Consider the following 19,874-nt stretch of genomic DNA (forward strand, 5'->3'; position numbering starts at 1 on the left):
GGTTTGCACTTGCTGGGCTCTCTGGTGATGGCATGCTTAGGTTTCTTCAACAACTTTGGTGGGCTCATCCTCCAGGTTATTTCCCAGGGTAGTAGGCAGTTGAAATGTTTCTTCAGTTCTTTTAGTGTCACCTGGGTTGTTTGGAGTCTGCCTTACAAAGGTATAGCTCAAGGGTCAGCTGGAGGTTTGGACCAAATTTAAAGCACATTTAGGGACTTCCTCTCTTAGGCTCTCTCCTTTCCAGGGTCCCCAACCTCACATCCCAGTTTCTGACTTTGCCTCAACTCTGTCTTCTGGTTCTTTGTTTCATTCAGAAGGGCAAATTTATAGCCTTCCACATGGTTACAACTGAGTTCTCCCTTTAAGAATAAATTCATAAAAACAAGTGTCATAAAAACAGGACTGTTACCCGGTGTCATTCCCTCTTTCTCTCCAGACTGTGTCTGCTTTTCGTATCTCTCCGGTGTCTTCAGGCAGTTAGTTAGTTTGTTTGTTTGTTTGTTTTTGTATTTTTTCTAGGGTTTATAGTTGTTACTTAAAGAAGGATTAGCCCAGTAAGAGATACTTACTTGCCATTTCTTAAACTGGACCTATTGTGTATTCTTTTTATTTTTTGTTTCAAATGTTAAACTTTTCATTTTATTGTGGGATATAGGCCATTAACAATGTTGTGGTAGTTTCAGGTGAACAGCTAAGGGACTCAGCCATACATATACATGTATCCATTCTCCCCCAATCCCATCCAGGCTGCATCCATTTTTTTTTTAATATCTTGTCTAAGGTTTATAGTTGTTACCTGAAGAAGGATTAGTCCAGTAAGAGATACTTGCCGTTTCTCTAACTGGACCTATTGTGTATTCGTTTTAATTTTATACAAACGATAGCATACCATTCTTTATCTTTTTTAAACTTACTATATAATAGAGAGTGTTTCCTTTCCATATATGTAAGGATGCTTTCTCTTTACAATTATATAATTATCCACTATATGGATATACTCTGTTCAACAAGTTCCACTATTGATGGGCACTTGGTTTGTTCCCATTTTTTTGCTATTTTAACATTGTTGCATTATGCATCCTTGAGCATAAGGCATTTTGCATATGTGCAAGCATTTTTGGATTGATTCTTAGAAGTAGAATTTTCAGATTGCCCTACATAAAGATTGCTTTGATTTATGCTTCCATCAACATTGTATGGGAATGACAGTTTTCTTCCCCATACACTCACCAACTCAGTATTAAAATTTTTTTTTATTTTTTGTCCATCTGTGTATTTTTACAAATGACTTTTCATTTGCTTTCCTCTTATGAGTCTAGTTAAGCATCTTTTAGTATGTGTAAAAGCCATTTACATTTTCTTCTGTGAACTTCTTTTATGTCCTTTGCCCATTTTTCTTTTCGGATTTTGATCTTTTTTTATTTGTAAGAAATTTTCATATATTAAACATATTGGTTCTCTGTCATATGTTGCCCTAGTTTTTCCTATTTTTCATTTGTATTCGACTTAGTATAGGAACTTTTTACCTTGAAGGAGCTTTTTATTTTTATTTAGTCCAATGTATCAGTTTTATTTTATGATATTTGAGTTGTAAGTTGTATTTAGAGAAAGACTTCCCTGTTTTGGAGTTAAAATTTTTCACCTGTATCTTTTTCTAGTATTTTTTGGTGTTATTTATTATATTTAAATTTATCAATATAAATCTAAATTTTATCTTGGAAGAAAGAATGTAGAAACAATGTAACCTTTCTATTCTTATTTTGACAGTTGATTTTGTCATCTTAGCATATGAAAATACTTTAAATGTTTGTATTCAGACCTATTGATCCATAATTCATGGTTTCTGCCTTTGGTGTTATCTTAGGCTTTCTCTACCCTCCAAATTACATAACTACTCATCTTTTATTTTCAATGCTTTCAGTATTTTTTATATTTAAATATTTATTGAATGCATTTTGGAATATGGTGAATTGGTGCCAAGCTTATTTTCCATCCAACTTAACTACCTGTTAGTTGTTCTGTTATTATTTATTGAATCATTTCCTCACAAATTTCAAGTGCCATCTTTAATATTTTCAGTTTTTATGTATAGAATGACTCCTTCTCTTTTATTTCATTAATTGCTCAGGTCTGTACCAATTCCATACTGTCAATTACTTGAAAAATAAAAACAGTAAGGAAGGTTTGCTTTAAAAGATATCAAAATGTTTTATAAATCTAAAAATTTTTGGCTGTTCTTATATTCTTTTTTTCTAAGAAAGAAATATATATTCTTTTCTTTTAAACTCATGTTGTAATTTTTTAAGTGTATAAATTAATTTGGAGAGAATTAGCATTTTTTACATTTAACATTCTCATCCAGGAACATGTTATATCCTAATATTTCATGTTTCTCAGTTGATTTTTATAGTGTTCTTCCTAAAGGTTATAATAGCATATATAATGTGTACTGTTATTATAAAATATTCTTGTGTAATTTTAGAAAGACTAGAAAGATATAAAGTAAGATATTAAGTGGTTAGCTCTGGCTACCCAAATGATGGGTGATTTGGGGGGTTTATTTTGTTGTCTGTTTTTCAAAAGCCTAGTATTTGAGCATATATAACTTTCTCATAATTAGAGGATCACAATTCCCAAGATAGTAATTGTAAAGAGCTTTAAGTATACCAACATTTTAAATAGATATAAATATTCCTAATGAAAAATACATTTATGTTCATAAATACCACCTATAAATAAAAATCACTCAAAGCTGTTCTTTCTAAATAAAAGGAAACATGGCTATAATTGTTCAAAATAATTAGAAATGGTAGTTTGCATAATTAAAGGTGATATCAAAACTAGGGTAAATGTGTTGATTTATATTTTTCTGAACACTGGAAATTTTGAAGTCAGTGTTCAGTGTTTTAAATAATGTAGAGTAGAATTACTTCCTGGCTTGGCCATAAGCTAGTTGTTTAATTAATATCTAATACATTCTGATCTGGTAAGCCTCGTAGCCTAGTATAGAATGTAGAGATATTCACTTACATTTTTTAACCATAATCTCTCCGCAGTGTAGATTTTCAGACAAGGTAGCTATTCGAGAAGAAAAAGAAACTATTTCTGAAGTTTGCAGAAGGTTTGTAACATAATTTTTAATTACATAATGTTAAAATAGTCATCCATGTAATTTGTGTCTTGAGCCTGTTTTTCATTCTCCATTGTATGTAGTTGGGCTACTATGTCATAAACAGTATGCGGGTATTATTTAACGTGTCAGGTATTTACAGAGTCAAGGATATTATAAGTTACTTTAAAGCTGTCACTAACTGTTTTCAGCCGTAAATTATTTTTTGAGAAAGGAATGAGGAATGGTGATACAATAAAAGAAAAAAAAAAGATGTGGATGTGATTGTTATGAAGGTAAGAATAGCTGAAATCAGATGAGCATTGCAGCTTGCGGGTATCTTCCATGTCTGCAGTGATTAGTACTGAGAGGTACAGTACACTCACTGGGACATATTACAGATGCCACATTTAGGTTTGGAGGGTACCTGGGAGATCATTTGATTCACCTCTCACACCCACTTTGCTATGAGGCAAGGCAGAGTCAGGTCAGGTGACAAATCTGTTCAAGTTCTTTTGTGTTAAGACAGTGTTTTTCCAAGTGTGAGCCTTACAGTAGCAGCGTTGTGTGGGAACTTGCCAGAAATGAGAATTATTGGTTCCCATCCCTGACCTACTGAATCAGAAACTCCAGAAATAGGGCCCATCAATCTGTGTTTCAGCAAGATCACCAGCTAACCCTGATACATGCTCAAGTCTGAGAATCTTTATGTTAAAGAAAAGCCTAGGTAAGAATTAGATTGGCACAGTATGATTCATTACCGCTTGAAGATCTTAAAAAGAAAATGTGACAAGGTCAACTTTTTTTCCTATAAAAAACATTATGTTTACAAGCTAAAGAGTTGCAACCTGCAGAGTTTTGTCATCACCTTGGCTCTGCCATAATGACCAGGCGTGTGATATTGGGCAAGTGACCACCTTACCCTGGATTTCATCATCTACTCAGAATAAAAGAAGTTTACTAGAAAATCTTTTCCATCTATAAAATTCCATAATTCGTATTTCTTTGTTTTGTGTTACCTGGTTCATTTTGTTTTATTTGGAGGAGAGTTATGAAGATGGCACATCTCAGGGATATCCCTAGTTGGGGAGAGAAGCAGAAATTTTTATTTTGTTTGAAATGATTAAACTCTATCAATGCCACTAGGTTTCAACTGGTATAAGCATTGTCCCCTCTTACTATTTTTACTCGCCTATGGCTTATTAGAATTGTATTTAAAGTAAAATGTTTTAGTATCTGAATAAGGACATGAGTCTTTCTCTGAGAAAGTAAATTCATTTATATCTGTTAGCTCTGAGGTACTTTGCACCCTTCCGCCTGCTTAAGTTACTTATTTTTCTAGGTAAGTGACCTCAAGATTAGAGTGGTTTCTTTAATTGGTTATATAGGATCTCACTAATTAGAATATAATCAAAGCTGTTTAAATCAGAAGCCTCAAACTATATATTTCTTATGCCTTCTTCTCAAAGGAAGATCTCAAGTACATGTATGAATTTATCATATATACTTGTCCTGAAGAATAACTTTTAATTCATTTGTTTCACTGCACTGTCACTAGAATCATTGAATGGTCTTTTCTGGATCTGGACATTGATCTAGGTCTTCCTCTAACGTTTTGGCTAGCGTGATCAAAAATGTTTTGCTATAGTTTCAACCCCACCACCCCACTTCTCCCCATACCCTAGCCATTTAACAAGTGTTGGTTTTCTAATTAAGGCAGGAACAACCTATTGAAAATACTGAAGAATCATAGTATATAATAGTAGTATATAGCATAGTATGTAGAACATATATATCATTAGGATGTGTTTCTACTTATTTGATTCTCATTACTGTAATGTTTTTAGAATAAATTTAAATTCTGATTTTGGTTTTTCTGCTCACACAACAGCGATTCTAAAAATACAGAGATTATGGTTGGTGAATGTCACTTAGCAGCACTGGTCTCCAAACCTCTGTGCTTACCAGTGCCATTGCCGCCTTTGAATCTTAATGCTCATCAGGAAGACACATTACTGAATCCATGGATGAATGGTACAATTTTCTTAATAAAATTCTATTGACTTTTGACAATATAGAAATGATACAGGAGATTTTTCCACCCAAAACAAAAAAGCTAAGGAAAATAATTGAGGAAACTCCCTAATGGTTCAGTGGTTAGGACTTTGTGCTTCCACTGCAGGGGGCACAGGTTTGATCCCTGATCAGGGAAGTAAGATCCTGCAAGCCGCAGGGTGGGGCCATAAAAAGAAAGTGGAAACAAGCATAGGATGTGTTAAGATCAGAAGGTTTGTGTACCTTTAGTTAGTACTTTTGATTAAACAACTTCTGGGTTATCTGTATTCACACAATAGTGGCAGTACAGGTAGATTACAGTTTATACCTAAAATATTCATAATTTGAGTGTTTTAGAAATTTAGAATGTACTTTATACTTTGTGTCATTTTTAATAATTCATAGTGATGTATGTGAACAAAATAAGCTAGATTGAAGAATTAATTTAGAAACAATAAAATCCTCTTGTGTATGTAGTTCACACCTAACTCTTCCATACCTCCCATCTCTGCCCTCATGCTGCCTGCTTTTGTGTCCTGTAGCAGCAAGCCCATGATTATCACGTTTTTAAAAGCTTTACAGGTGTCCCAGTAAAACGTACTGCAAAGCTATACAGCAAAAACTTCAACTTGTCTCAAATTATATCTGGATGCAGCCAAAGTAAAAATTGAGATGACTTAAGATAAAAAACATTTCTATGTTATCTTTAGAAAAAATAATTTCTAAATGTCATAATTCTCATTTTAAAAGACTAACATTAAGGAATAATGATGCCTGGTATAGTAGTCAGCCTGGGCTGCCATAACAAAATTCCACAGACTGGGTGGCTTAAACAACAGATACTCATTTCACACAGTTCTGGAGGCTAGAAGTCCAAGATCAAGTTTCTGGTAGGGTTCAGTTTCTGGCTCTCTTCCTGGCTTACAGACGGCAGCCTTTTCACTAAGTCCTTACACGGCCTTTGCTTGGTGCATGTGCTTGGAAAGAGAGAGGGAAAGCTCACTCTTGATGTCTCTGTAAGGACACTGATTCTGTCAGATCACAGCCTCATTTTTATAACCCCATTTAATTTTAATTACTTCCACAAAGGCACATTGGGGGTTAAGGTTCAACATATGAATTGGAAGAGACACAATTTAGTCCATAACACCTAGGTTTATCAGTAGTTTTCATCCCTACAAAAAGTTTATTATGTGTTTAACTTAACAATCATTTGAATATAGTACTCAATGCTGCTATGTGAGGCTTTTAAGAAAGTATCTTTAGCTTATAATGAATTTAAAATGTTAATTTCAGATCTAGACATCCTTAAGGAACACCTAAGATGTAAATTATTGTATATTTCACAGAACTATACCACTGGCAACAGCCTGTGAATTGAACAAAAGAAGTCCAAAGTGAAATATTAAAACATATAGTAGTAGTCTATTTCACTTTATGAAAGGCATAAGTTATAACATATTGGAATGTAATGTCATTCTTAATCATTTCTAGATTTCAGATTACCAGGGAAACATTCTCTCCTAAAGCTGCAGAATCCTGAAATTTGTGAAATATTTAAGAGGGAAAAAAATGTAGGGGTAAGTACGTTACTTAAAAAATAATGATGATCTTATAAGCATATACTTTGGGGCTTTCTGGTTTTATTTCCTTATTATCATTTAAGCAGTTCTGGACATTTTGTTGATTTTAGTGAAAAGGAACAGAAAATGAGTAGCAATTTAGAGAATGTTCAGAAACAATATAAGACGTTTAAGACTGGGGGAGCGGGGAAGGGATGGGATATCCAAAACAGAAAATAATAGAATGAATAGTTTTCTATGGTGAAGGAGAAAGCTATTAATAAAAAGCAGTTGATAGGAAAAGCTTGTTGTAAATAACTTTCACTCATTACCTTTTTTCTGTTAATTAAAAAAGCTAAGGAAATTTTCAGTTCTAACAAATGCATCTGAAATAAGCATATATAAAAGTAGAAGTAACTTTTTATAAAACTAAAAAGGGCAGGCACATGACAAGGAGGGAAAGTATAAACATTTAAAGCCATGTATAGTGAAACAGTAGTAACTGGTGGACTATAAGTTTTACACTAAATGAAATTGCAGAAATTCAGACAAATAACTTTAAATTGATTGTATCATAATTTTTTAAAATATAAATTGTTTGGAATTATTTTTTAATCACGTTAGCAAACAATTTATCTTGATACTTTTTTTGGACATATATTATCATCTCTGATTGTTTCAAATGCTTTCTCACTTGATTGCAGCAAGTGTTTTACAATTAACACAGAAGGGGAATTTGCCTAATTTTCTAGGTGTTCCAGAAGCCACTAGGGTTGATGATACCCCACAGATATTGCAAATTTCATTTTAATACGTTACGTGGCTGTGAGCGATCACAGTGCAAGTTTGGTCACGTGCCTGAGCAAGGGGATGAAAAGGTAAAATGTGTTAAGTCTGAAGTAGAGATTGTTTTAATAACCATTTCAGTCATATGGTTTTAATTCAGATTTGCATCAAATCCTAATATAAGAGCTTTGCCTGATTTTGAGCTTTATGTAAATGGAATCATACACTCCGTATGCTTTTGTTTCTAGCTTCTTTTGTTCAACATGTTTGAAATTCATCTGTATTTTTTTACTTAATTGTAGATGTTTCTTTCTCATTACTGTATAATGTTGACTATACCATTGTAGAGTATAGAAAAATTTATTTTGTTGATAAATACTACTTTGATGGATGGCTTCTAAATTTGGTAAATACAGTAGTAATGCCATCAGTGTTGTGCATGTCTTTTGGTGAACATATATAGCCATTCTTATGGGTTATACTTGAAACTGGAATTATTGTGTCATAGAGTTTGCATATGTTCAACTTTAGTTAGATACTGCCAGATAAATTTCCAAAGTGGTTTAACAAATTACATTTTTAATTTGGTCTGAGAGTTCTGGGTGCTTTACATTTTCACCAGCTCTTGGTGTTATCAGCCATTTTAAGCCATTCTAGTGTGTGGGCAGTGATGCTTTCCCTCATGATTGATGAAATTGAGCATTTTTCAGAATGTTTGTTGGGTATTTGAATATTCCCTTCTTGTAAGTATCTAAATATTTCATCTGTATTCTAGAGGATGTCTTTTTCTTATCCATCTCAAGAATTCTTTTTATATTCTGAATACAAGCTCTTTGTTGAATATGTGTATTGCAAATAATTTTTTCTACTTTGCAAGTTGCCTTTTCATACTTTAATTTTTTAGTTTTTAAATTTTTATTGGAATATAGTTGATTTGCAATATTGTGTTAGTTTCAGGTGTACAGCAAAATAAATCAGTAATATATATTTATAACCACTCTTTTTTAGATTCTATTCACATATAGGTCATTACAGAGTACTGAGTAGAGTTCCCTGTGCTATACAGGAGGTCCTTGTTAGTTAGTGAATATATGTCAATCCCAATCTTCTCCCCTTCCTGTTTTGTAAATAAATTCACTTGTACCATTTTTTCAGATTCCACATACAAGCGATATAATATTTGTCATTCTGTGTCTGAATTACTTCACTTAGTATGATCATTATCTCTAGTGCATGCATCCTCCTGTAGATGACATTATTTCATCCTTTTTATGGCTGCATAATATTCCATTATATATATGTACCACATCTTCTTTATCCAGTCCTCTATCAGTGGACATTTAGGTTGTTTCCATGTCTTAGCTATTGTAAATAAAGCTGCAGTGAATGTTGGGATCCATGTATCTTTTAGAGTGATAGTTTTCTCTAGATATATGCCCAGGAGTGGGTTGCTGGAGCATCTGGTAGTTCTGGGTTTAGTTTTTTAAGGAACCTCCATATTTTTCTCCATAATGATTGTACCAATTTATATTCCCACCAACAAGCCTTTTTACCCTTTTAGAAGTGTCTTTCGGTAGATAAAATTATTAATCTTTATATAGTCCAATCTTACCTTTTAATTTTTTTTTTTTTTCCTTTTATGGTGTTGACTTTTTACATCAGTTCAGTTCAGTCACTCAGTCATGTCTGACTCTTTGTGACCCCATGGACCACAGCACACCAGACTTCCCCGTCCATCACCAACTCCTGGAGCTTGCTTAAACTCAAGACTTTTTATACACTACTGAAAAAAATTTTCTAGATCGTGAAGGGGCTTCCCTGGTGGCTCAGTAGTGAAGAATCTGCCTGCAATGCAGGAGACCCAGGTTCTGTCCCTGGGTTGGGAAGATCCCCTGGAAAAGGAAATGGTAACCCACTCCAGTATTCTTGCTTGGGAAATCCAGTGGACACAAGCCTGGAAGGCTGCAGTTCATGGGGTCACAAAAGAGTCAGACACAACTTAACAAATAAACAACAACATGATCATGAAGATGGTCTTCTGTGTTTTTCCTTTAAAAAATCTGTTGTCTTATCTTTCACATTTAGAAATCTAAGCTATCTAGAATTAATTTTTGTTTAGGATGTGAGAAGAAGGTCTAGATACATATTTTTTCCCATGTGGATCTCCAGTTGACCAAACACCATCCTTTCCCCCACTGTGTTACAGTATCACTGTGTCATAAATCTGCTAATTGTGTATGAGTGAGTCTCTTTATAGGATCTATTTTCTAATCATTGGTCAATGTGTTTTTCCTTATACCAGTAAAAGAATCCCTCCCTTCTCCAGTTGATTTCTAATCTTGACTTTGTTTCCTTGACTCTTTCTCTGAACAGCTTCTCTGAATAAGGGTTTTGTAACAAATTCAGTATGCATTTCCCATCTTAGTTAACCTAACATCAGCTTCTTTATTCCATTGCCTTAAATTGACTTAAAAAAAATAGAATAAGCAAAAAGATAGGACTGAAATTTGTATAGTTTTTGTGAAATATGAAAAGGTAATTTTACATTTTTCATAACTTTTACAGGTTTGTATGGATGTGTTTAAGAAATATATAAGTATCAATGAGCTGTGTTTGCTACAACGTGCAGGTATGAGATAATAGAATGATTACTATAAAATCATTAATGCAAGTGTTTCAAACAATGTGCTTTTGTCCTCATGGTTTAAAAGTAAATTCAATACTTTTGAGTATGAAAACTGAGTGTCTTAGATTAGTTCTGTTGGTCTTAGAAAGGGTTAATAATAAGTGTGGCATTTTGGTTAATTTTAATCCATGTAACATTGTAATTCACTTACATACTAGTATTTTCATGATGTATAAATTTTATTTACAGGTGTAAGACAGAAAAAAGGATGTCATTAATTAGCTTAAAATCTTTCTGAAGGGATCTGTCAGAAACTGGATCTTCCCTACATCTTCATCCTTTTACACATGTCCCTTGTAAGCTGAGGAGAAAGAAATGGCAACCCACTCCAGTATTCTTGCCTAGAGAATCCTGTGGACAGAGAGCCTTGTGGGCTGCTGTTCATAGGGTCGCACAGAGTCGGACATGACTGAAGCGACTTAGCATGCATGCATGCATTGGAGAAGGAAATGGCAACCCACTCCAGTATTCTTGCCTGGAGAATCCCAGGGACAGAGAAGCCTGGTAGGCTGCTGTCTATGGGGTTGCATAGAGTCAGACATGACTGAAGCAACTTAGCAGCCACAGCAGCAGCTTATTGCTAATGCATATCAATCATTCTCTGCAGTTCCCTAAACAGGCCAAAATGAAAGTTGCTCAGTCGTGTCTGAGTCTTTGTGACCCCATGGACTGTACAGTCCGTGGAATTTCTCCAGGCCAGAATACTGGAGTGGGTAGCCTTTCCCTTCAGGGGATTTTCCCAACCCAGGGATCGAACCCAGGTCTTCCACATTGCAGGTGGATTCTTTACCAGCTGAGCCACAAGGTAAGGCCAAAAATACTGGAGGAGGTAGTTTATCCCTTCTCCAGTGGATCTTCCGTACCCAGGAATCGAACCAGGGTCTCCTGCATTGCAGACAGATTCTTTACCAACTGAGCTATCAGGGAAGCTTCCCTGGTGGCTCAGATGGTAAACAGGCCAAGCTCTGCTATAATAGAAAAGGCGCTGCTCTTCTACCTAGGATGCCTTTCTTTTATCCCACTTCCCCATAGCAAAGACCTATTCATCTTTCAAAGCCTAGTCATAGAAAATAGGATTATCTCCTCCATTACACCCTTATCTGACTCCACAGCCTCATCCCATTCTCTGCTCCCATCTCCCCCTACTATATTGTGAGTCCCACAAGGAAGGAACCAAGCTTTAATATTTGTCAAGTTGACAAGTTCACAAGGGGGAAGTACTGAGAAGGTGGGACTCCCCATTACACTATTTAACCATAGGTTCATTTTTATCTGTTTGATATTTGAATTTCCACATAAAATCCTGTTTCCAGAAGTTGTCTGATTAAAACCATTGTGTAAAACTACTGCTGCTTGGCATATACCAGAAGGAACTCTTCACTGTTGAGTTGTACCAAACATTTAAAGAACTAATATCAATTCTCAGTCTTTTCCCAGAAATTGAAGAGGAGGGAACACATTGATATAAAATTCCTCAACAAAAACTAGCAACCAGAATTGGAAGGATCATAGACCAGGACCAAGTAGAATTTGTTCTTAGAGTACAGTGTAGTTTAACATACAAAAATCAGTCCAAGTAACCACATAAACAGAATGAATGGAAAAAAACACATGATCATCTCAGTTGATGCAGAAAAAGCATTTGACAAAATTCAGTACCCTTTCATTGATTAAAAAAAAGAAACACTCAACAGACTAGGAATAAAAGGAAACTACCTCAACATTTAAAAAGCCACATCTGAAAAACCTCACAGTAAACACCATCAGTCAGTTCAGTTCAGTTCAGTCACTCAGTCATGTCCGACTCTTTGCAACCCCATGAATCGCAGCACGCCAGGCCTCCCTGTCCATCACCAACTCCCGGAGTTTACTCCAACTCATGTCCATCGAGTCGGTGATACCATCCAGCCATCTCATCCTCTGTTGTCCCCTTCTCCTCCTGCCCCCAATCCCTCCCAGCATCAGAGTCTTTTCCAATGAGTCAACTCTTCGCATGAGGTGGCCAAAGTATTGGAGTTTCAGCTTCAGCATCAGTCCTTCCAATGAACACCCAGGACTGATCTCCTTTAGAATGGACTGGTTGGATCTCCTTTCAGTCCAAGGGACTCTCAAGAGTCTTCTCTAACACTACAGTTCAAAGGCATCAATTCTTCAGCGCTCAGCTTTCTTCACAGTCCAACTCTCACATCCATACATGACCACTGGAAAAATCACAGCCTTGACTAGACGGACATTTGTTGGCAAAGTAATGTCTCTGCTTTTGAATATACTATCTAGGTTGGTCATAAGTTTCCTTCCAAGGAGTAAGCCTCTGTTAATTTCATGGCTGCAGTCACCATCCGCAGTGATTTTGGAGCCCAGAAAAATAAAGTCTGACACTGTTTCCACTGTTGCCCCATCTATTTCCCGTGAAGTGATGGGACCAGATGCCATGATCTTCGTTTTCTGAATGTTGAGCTTTAAGCCAACCTTTTCGCTCTCCTCTTTCACTTTCATCAAGAGGCTTTTTAGTTTCTCTTCACTTTCTGCCATAAGGGTGGTGCCATCTGCATATCTGAAGTTATTGATATGTCTCCCGGCAATCTTGATTTCAGCTTGTGCTTCTTCCAGCCCAGCATTTCTCATGATGTACTCTGCATATAAGTTAAATAAGCAGGGGGACAATATACAGCCTTGACGTACTCCTTTTCCTATTTGGAACCAGTCTGTTGTTCCATGTCCACTTCTAACTGTTGCTTCCTGACCTGCATATAGGTTTCTCAAGAGGCAGGTCAGGTGGTCTGGTATTCCCATCTCTTTCAGAATTTCCCACAGTTTATTGTGATCCACACAGTCAAAGGCTTTGGCATAGTCAATAAAGCAGAAATAGATGTTTTTCTGGAACTCTCTTGCTTTTTCCATGACCCAGTGGATGTTGGCAATTTGATCTCTGATTCCTCTGCCTTTTCTAAAACCAGCTTGAACATCTGGAAGTTCACAGTTCACATATTGCTGAAGCCTGGCTTGGAGAATTTTGATCATTACTTTACCATACTCGGTGGCAAAAAACTGGAAGCTTTTCCCCTAAGATTAGGAACAAGGCAAGGATGCCTGCTTTCACCACTTCAGTTCAACACAGAGATGGAAGTTCTCACAAGAGCAATTAGACAAGGCATCCATTTCAGAAAGGAAGAAGTCAGTGGCCTGTGTGCAGATGATATGACCTTATATGTAGAAAATACTTAAGATTCTGAGGGGAGAAAAGCTGTTAGGGTTAATAAGTGACCAAGTCAACATGCAAAAATCATTTGCATTTCTATATACTGAAATTGAGCACCCTGAAAAGGTAATTACAAAAACAATTGCATTTACAATAACTTGAAAGAATAAAATACTTAAAAACTAATTTAACGAAGAAAGTGAAAGACTTGTACAATGAAATCTACACAACATTGCTGAAAGAGAAATTAAAGACACACCTCCCATGTTCACAGATTGGAAGACTCCGTAATATTAAAATGTCATTACTAAGATCATGGCATCCAGTCCCATCACTTTATGGCATATAGATGGGGAAACTGTGGAAACACTGACAGACTGTATTTTCTTGGGTTCCAAAATCACTGCAGATGGTTGACTGCAGCCATGAAATTAAAAGACACTTGCTCCTTGGAAGAAAAACTATGACAAAACCTAGATGGCATATTGAAAAGCAGAAACATTACTTTGCCAGCAAAGGTCTGTATAGTCAAAGCTATGGTTTTTCCAGTAGTCATGTATATATGTGAGAGTTGGACCATAAAGAAGGCTGAATGTCAAAGAATTGATGCTTTTGAACTGTGGTGTTGCAGATGACTCTTGAGAGTCTGTTGGATTGCAAGGAGATCAAACCAGTCAGTCCTAAAGGAAATCAAACTGGAATATTCATTGAAAGGACTGATGCTGAAGCTAAAAGTCCAGTACTTTTGCCACCTGATGAGAAGAGCCAGCTCATTGGAAAAGACCCTGATGCTGGGAAAAATAGAAGGCAGGAACAGAAGGGGATGACACAGGATGAGATTGTTGGATGGCATCACCAATTCAGTGGACATGAGTTTGAGCAAACTCCAGGAAGAAGTGAAGGACAGGGAAGCATCCATGGGTTCACAAAGAGTCAGACACAACTAAGCAACCAAACAACAACAACCCATGTCATAGATTGGGAGACTCAGTATTATTAGAATGTCATTACTCCCAAGAGATCTGCAGAGTCAATGCAATCTCTATCAAAATGCCAATAACTCAGTATAAATAGAAAAACCCATCCAAAAACCCATATGGTATCTCAAGAAGTCCTGAAATAATCTTGAAAAAGAAAAAGCTGGAGGACTCATACTTCGTAACTTGAAAACTTACTCCAGAGCTATAGTAATCAAAAGTGTGGTGCTAGCATAAAGGCAGACATATAAATCAATGGAATTGAATAGAGAGCCTGGACATAAACCCTCACATATATGATCAAATGGTTTTTTAAAAGGATGTTAGATCATTCACCAGCAATAGATAGATTTTTTTCAGCAAATAATGCTGGGAAAACTAAATATACACAATTCAAAACAGTAAAATTGAACCCTTAACTAACACTGTATACAAAAGTTAGTTCAAATGGATTGAAGACCTTAATGTAAGACCTACAACAATAAAACTCTGAGAAGAAAGCATGAGGACAAAAACATCACATCATTGGATTTGGCAATGATTTCTTGGATATGACACCAAAGACAGAGGCAACAAAGAAAAAATAGATAAATTGAACTTTATGAAAATTTGAAAATTTTGTGTGTTAAAAGACAGTATCAGCAAGATGAAACAGCAGCCCACAGAATGGGAGAAAATATTTGTAAATCATATATCTGATAAGGGATTAGTATCCAGAATATATAGAGAACCCTTAAAACTCAACAACAAAACCTGATTCAAAAATAGACGAAGTATTTGAAGAGACATTTCTCCAAAGAAGAAACACAAATGGCCAATAAGCATGTAAAATGATGCTCAACATCACCAGACCTAATGGAAATGCATATCAAAAGTACATTGAGATACCACCTCACACCCATTAGAATGACTGCTATCAAAAAAAGAAAAAAGTGTTAGGATGTGGAGAAATTAAAACCCTCATGCACTATGGGAAGGAATGTAAAATTGTACAGTACTGTAGAAAAACAGTATGACAGTTGTCCCAAAAATTAAAAATAGAATTACCATATGATCCAGCAATTCTTCTCCTGGTATATACACAAAAGAATTGACAGCAGGGTCTTGAAAGATACTTGCACACCCATATTTATAGCAGCATTATTCACAGTAGCTAAAATGTGAGGCAATGCAAGAGTCCATTAAGAAATGACTTTTCAGAGCTTCCCTGATGGCCCAGTGGTAAAGAATCCACTTGCCAATGCAGGAGACACAGGTTGGATCTGTGGTCTGGGAAGATCCCACACGCCACAGAGTAGCTAAGCGCATGAGCCGAACTGTTGAGTCTGCTCTTGAGCCCAAGAACTGCAACTTCTGAGCCCATGTGCCACAACTACTGAAGCCTCGGTACCTAGAGCCCATGCTCCACAATAAGAGAGGCCACTGCAATGAGAAGCCCACGCACCACAACTGGATAGTAACCTCCACTTGCCATAACTAGAGAAAAGCCTATGCAGCAACAAAGACCCAGCCCCAGCACAGCCAAAATAAATAATTTCTTAAAAATAAATTTTAAAGAAACACTTTTTCAGTGAAAATCAATCAGTGTTATAATTTTTAGGAGAATGTTCATATCATAAACTAGACTAAAAATATCCCCAGGGTCAACATGTTGATGGGGTTAAAACAGAAAGAAGGGGTATTTGTCAAAATAGTCTGCTTCCACTCTTAAACAGGCCACTACCTGAAGTCCCCCTGAGAGTGTGGCTCCCTCAGAGTTCATATTGAAACCATGATGTATGAGGCAGTTTGGTCCTATTTTTTGTGGATAGCACATGAGTTAGATCCCAATCTAGTACCTAACATCCTGGTTGACATGTTGTTGCCATTTAACTTTTGCTTTAATGTATTTTCATCAAATATTTCTGATACTGGAAGTGTATCTTTTAAGAAATTGAGTTAATGCTACTTGATCTTTAAATATAGAAAAATTGTCTAATTTAGGAGAGATGAATCTTAAAAGCAGCAAATGACTTTATTATGTATTTCATCATTTTCAGCAAGCATGTTTATGGAGTACTACAGAAAGTTTCTTCCAGGTATACACTTTGATTTACAAGTATTAAATGACCTTCTAAGTTCTTTACTCAAACACTGTTTATTGAAAGAAGTATTTCAGGTCATGAACCTCTGCATAATGATTAAGATGCTGGTAAGTAACCTGAAAATACATTTTTCTAATATTTTAAGTTAATTTCTCTGATACATTTCTTATATGTATAATTTAGCAGTTAAATTCCTATTTGTTAAATACTTCTAGAGAACACTTGTGTTTTTCAGCATAAACAAATTTGAGAAACTTAAAGTATACTGAAGTAAGACATGAAAATGAGTGTAATATTTTTGTTTTATCCAGCCTGCTCTGAAAATATTACTAAAAATATTTGAGTATGTGGCAACTATGAAATTAAGGAATGCTGTACCTGCTTTAATTAATATCTTTTGCAAGGTATGATTTTTTTGTTTTATCCATTTTATTCTCTAATAGTGAATAACCAATAAAATAGTGATTTCTGCTTACTCTTTTTTTTTTTTTTATTTCTGCTTACTCTTAAGTTGCCTTTAACTCACATTTTTTATACCAAAGAATTATATTTTCAGAAATGTTCTTTTTCTCCTGAAGTAGGACTTAGTAACAGACTCCAGTGACTAACAGGCCTTGCCCTTAATTGAATAGTTCTAAGCATGCCAGGTTGAAGAAGGCAATGGCAACCCACTCCAGTACTCTTGCCTGGAAAATCCCATGGACAGAGGAGCCTGGTAGGCTGCAGTCCATGGGGTCACGAAGAGTTGGACACGACTGAGCAACTTCACTTTCACTTTTCACTTTCATGCATTGGAGAAGGAAATGGCAACCCACTCCAGTGTTCTTGCCTGGAGAATCCCAGTGACGGGGGAGCCTGGTGGGCTGCTGTCTATGGGGTCGCACAGAGTCGGACATGACTGAAGTGACTTAGCAGCAGCAGCAAGCATGCCAGGTGACTTCTTACAAATTCATGAACCATCCTCATCTCTACTTCTTAAGAATGATTGAAGAAAATTTTCTTTTTCAAAAAGATTTGAGGTCATATATAACAAAAATAAGTACACAAATCGATGTATAAATAGGACACTGTTACCAAACATGGTAGATGGATAAGAATATGGTGGTGGTGGTTGTTTACTAAGTGGTGGTCACTAAGTCATGTCCAACTCTTTGTGACCCCATGGACTGTAGCCTACCAGGCTCCTCTGTCCATGGAATTCTCCAGGCAAGAATACGGGAGAGGGTGGCCATTTCCTGCTTCAGGGGATCCTGAAGACACAGGAATCAAAACCACATCTCTTTTTACATTTTTTAAAGTATATTAAAATTTTTACTGTTGTTGAATATTTCTTAGTATTTGGTACTACTCAGCATTTCATTTCAGAGTAGGCCTGTAGCAGGAAAACACCCCACTTCCCGCCCATTCTCTTTAGGAAGCAGCATTGGAACCATTTTAGCAGATGAACAGATATTTCAGTGAATACCTCTAGTTTCACATTACAAAACTTGACAAAATTACTTGCCTGGAAATTTTTTGAATCAGGAATTACTCAAACGTCCAGTTACATAAGAATTGAGTAACAGGGATGAAATGTATGGCATGGTATAGTTAGTAATAATGTAATATCTTTGTATGGTGACAGATGGTAACTAAACTTATCATGGTTATCATTTTGTAATGTATAGAAATGTCAAATCACCATGTTGTGCACCAGTAACTAACATCGTGTTATAAGTTAATTATACTTCAAAAAACAAACTTGCAAAAAAGGAAATAAGGTTTCTGGTTACCAGAAGCATAAAGGAAATTGGAAATTGGACGAAGGTGGTAAAAGGTACAAACTTCCAGTTATAAGAGAAATAAGAACTGTGTGTGTGTCACTCAGTCGTGTCGGACCCTTTGTGACCCCATGGACTTCAGCCCACTTGGTTCCTCTGTCCATGGAATTCTCAAGGCACAAATTTTGGAGAGGGTTGCCATTCCCTTCTCCAGGGGAACTTCCCAACCCAGGGATCAAAGCGGGGTCTCCTGCATGGCAAGCAGATTCTTTACTGACTGAGCCACAGGGAATCCCTATGTATTATACAACATGATGAATATAATTAACACTGCTGTATGTTATATATGAAAGTTGGTAAGAGAGTAAATCCTAAGAGTTTTTAACACAAGGAAAAATTTTTTCCTTTTTCTTTTATTTTGTGTGTATATGAGGTGGTAGATGTTCACTAAAATTATTGTAATCTTTTCATGATATATGTAAATCAAATCATTATGCTGTATACCTGAAACTTATATAGTTGCTGTATGTCAGTTATTGATATAGCACAGTAAAATTGAAGATAGATAATTTTTTTTTAAAAAAAAGAAGAAATTACTGATCACCTAAAGTCATTGTAGAAAACCTCAACTTGTTATGTCTCAGGGATTTTATCATCAGGTATACAGTATAACAACAGTGCTATACTTAATAAAAGACAGAATTAGTACCAAGCAAGAGGTTCTATTGATAAAGTAGTTGACATAACTTGAAGAAAAGGACTAATGTTCAAGTTTAAATTCAGAAGTATTATTTTCATTTTTGCTTTAAATTCTTGATGTAAGGTGTCTTATGGTGGTTCTCAAATATTTGAAGAAAAATATGCTTCAGATTTTTTAATGAATTTTAATTCTGTCTCCATGTTTCACTTCTTCCATCAGTCTCTTAGTTTTTCCCACACACATTGGTTTCACATTTTTAAAAGAATGACTACTGTTTACCCTCTTCCACAGCTCATTGAAGCTGGGATGGTACTTGACCCAGAACACTTTAACTATATTGTTAAGCTTTTATACCAAGTACAGGCTTCCAAGCAAGAAATAACTGCAGTTCTGGAAATGAAATCCAGGTAAGAAAACCACTATAATTAGGACTAAAATATATGTATTTTGGTGGGGACTTAAAAAGGATGAAGACAAAGTACTTATCATTCTTCATATGCCCACCAAAGTCCTTCTCGCCCTCTTGGCTATGGCCTGGTCACGTTGTCATCATCTGCCTCTAGCTAACCCTCCTGGCCAGCCTCACCAAATCTTTTTCATCACCTGATTTCATCTCGCTACCTGGCAGATCAAATGTAAAGACTCTCTTGCTCTGTTTTACAACTTACTTAATTCTACTTAATGCACTCTCTTACATGTATTCAAATTACTTTAATCCTTCTTTCTCTTTCACTCACTTCTTGTCATGTTAACTAGGTAAAATATTTTAAGGTCTCTACTTCATTCTTTCTCTGACTTGTTTGCTTTCTCTGTTTCGCTTATGAGCCTCAAAAGGCCTTAAAAAAAAAAAAAAAAAAAAAAAAACCTATAATAATTACAAGGGTAGTAGCATAACATACTTGTATTGAGAAAAAGGAAAGCCATGACTTTGATAAAAATTGTATTAAAGTGTCACA

The 19,874-nt window shown here is 35.8% G+C and overlaps 1 protein-coding gene across 9 annotated transcripts in view; it reads left to right on the forward strand.

The window, feature by feature from the left end:
- TOPAZ1 (testis and ovary specific TOPAZ 1) overlaps positions 1–19,874 on the forward strand; it is a 60,895-nt gene that overhangs the window by 19,329 nt on the left and 21,692 nt on the right. For 8 of the 9 annotated variants that reach the window (XM_055558241.1, XM_055558242.1, XM_055558244.1 and 5 more), the window contains 8 exons: positions 3,057–3,121; positions 5,001–5,143; positions 6,659–6,744; positions 7,479–7,604; positions 10,078–10,141; positions 16,414–16,565; positions 16,770–16,862; positions 19,210–19,325. In XM_055558241.1, the coding sequence (XP_055414216.1) occupies positions 3,057–3,121; positions 5,001–5,143; positions 6,659–6,744; positions 7,479–7,604; positions 10,078–10,141; positions 16,414–16,565; positions 16,770–16,862; positions 19,210–19,325 (845 nt within the window). The remainder of the gene's footprint in view (positions 1–3,056; positions 3,122–5,000; positions 5,144–6,658; positions 6,745–7,478; positions 7,605–10,077; positions 10,142–16,413; positions 16,566–16,769; positions 16,863–19,209; positions 19,326–19,874) is intronic. The other variant, XM_055558250.1, reaches the window with a different exon arrangement.

This window comes from Bubalus kerabau, chromosome 20 (genome assembly GCF_029407905.1).
Source record: "Bubalus kerabau isolate K-KA32 ecotype Philippines breed swamp buffalo chromosome 20, PCC_UOA_SB_1v2, whole genome shotgun sequence".
NCBI lineage: Eukaryota > Metazoa > Chordata > Mammalia > Artiodactyla > Bovidae > Bubalus > Bubalus kerabau.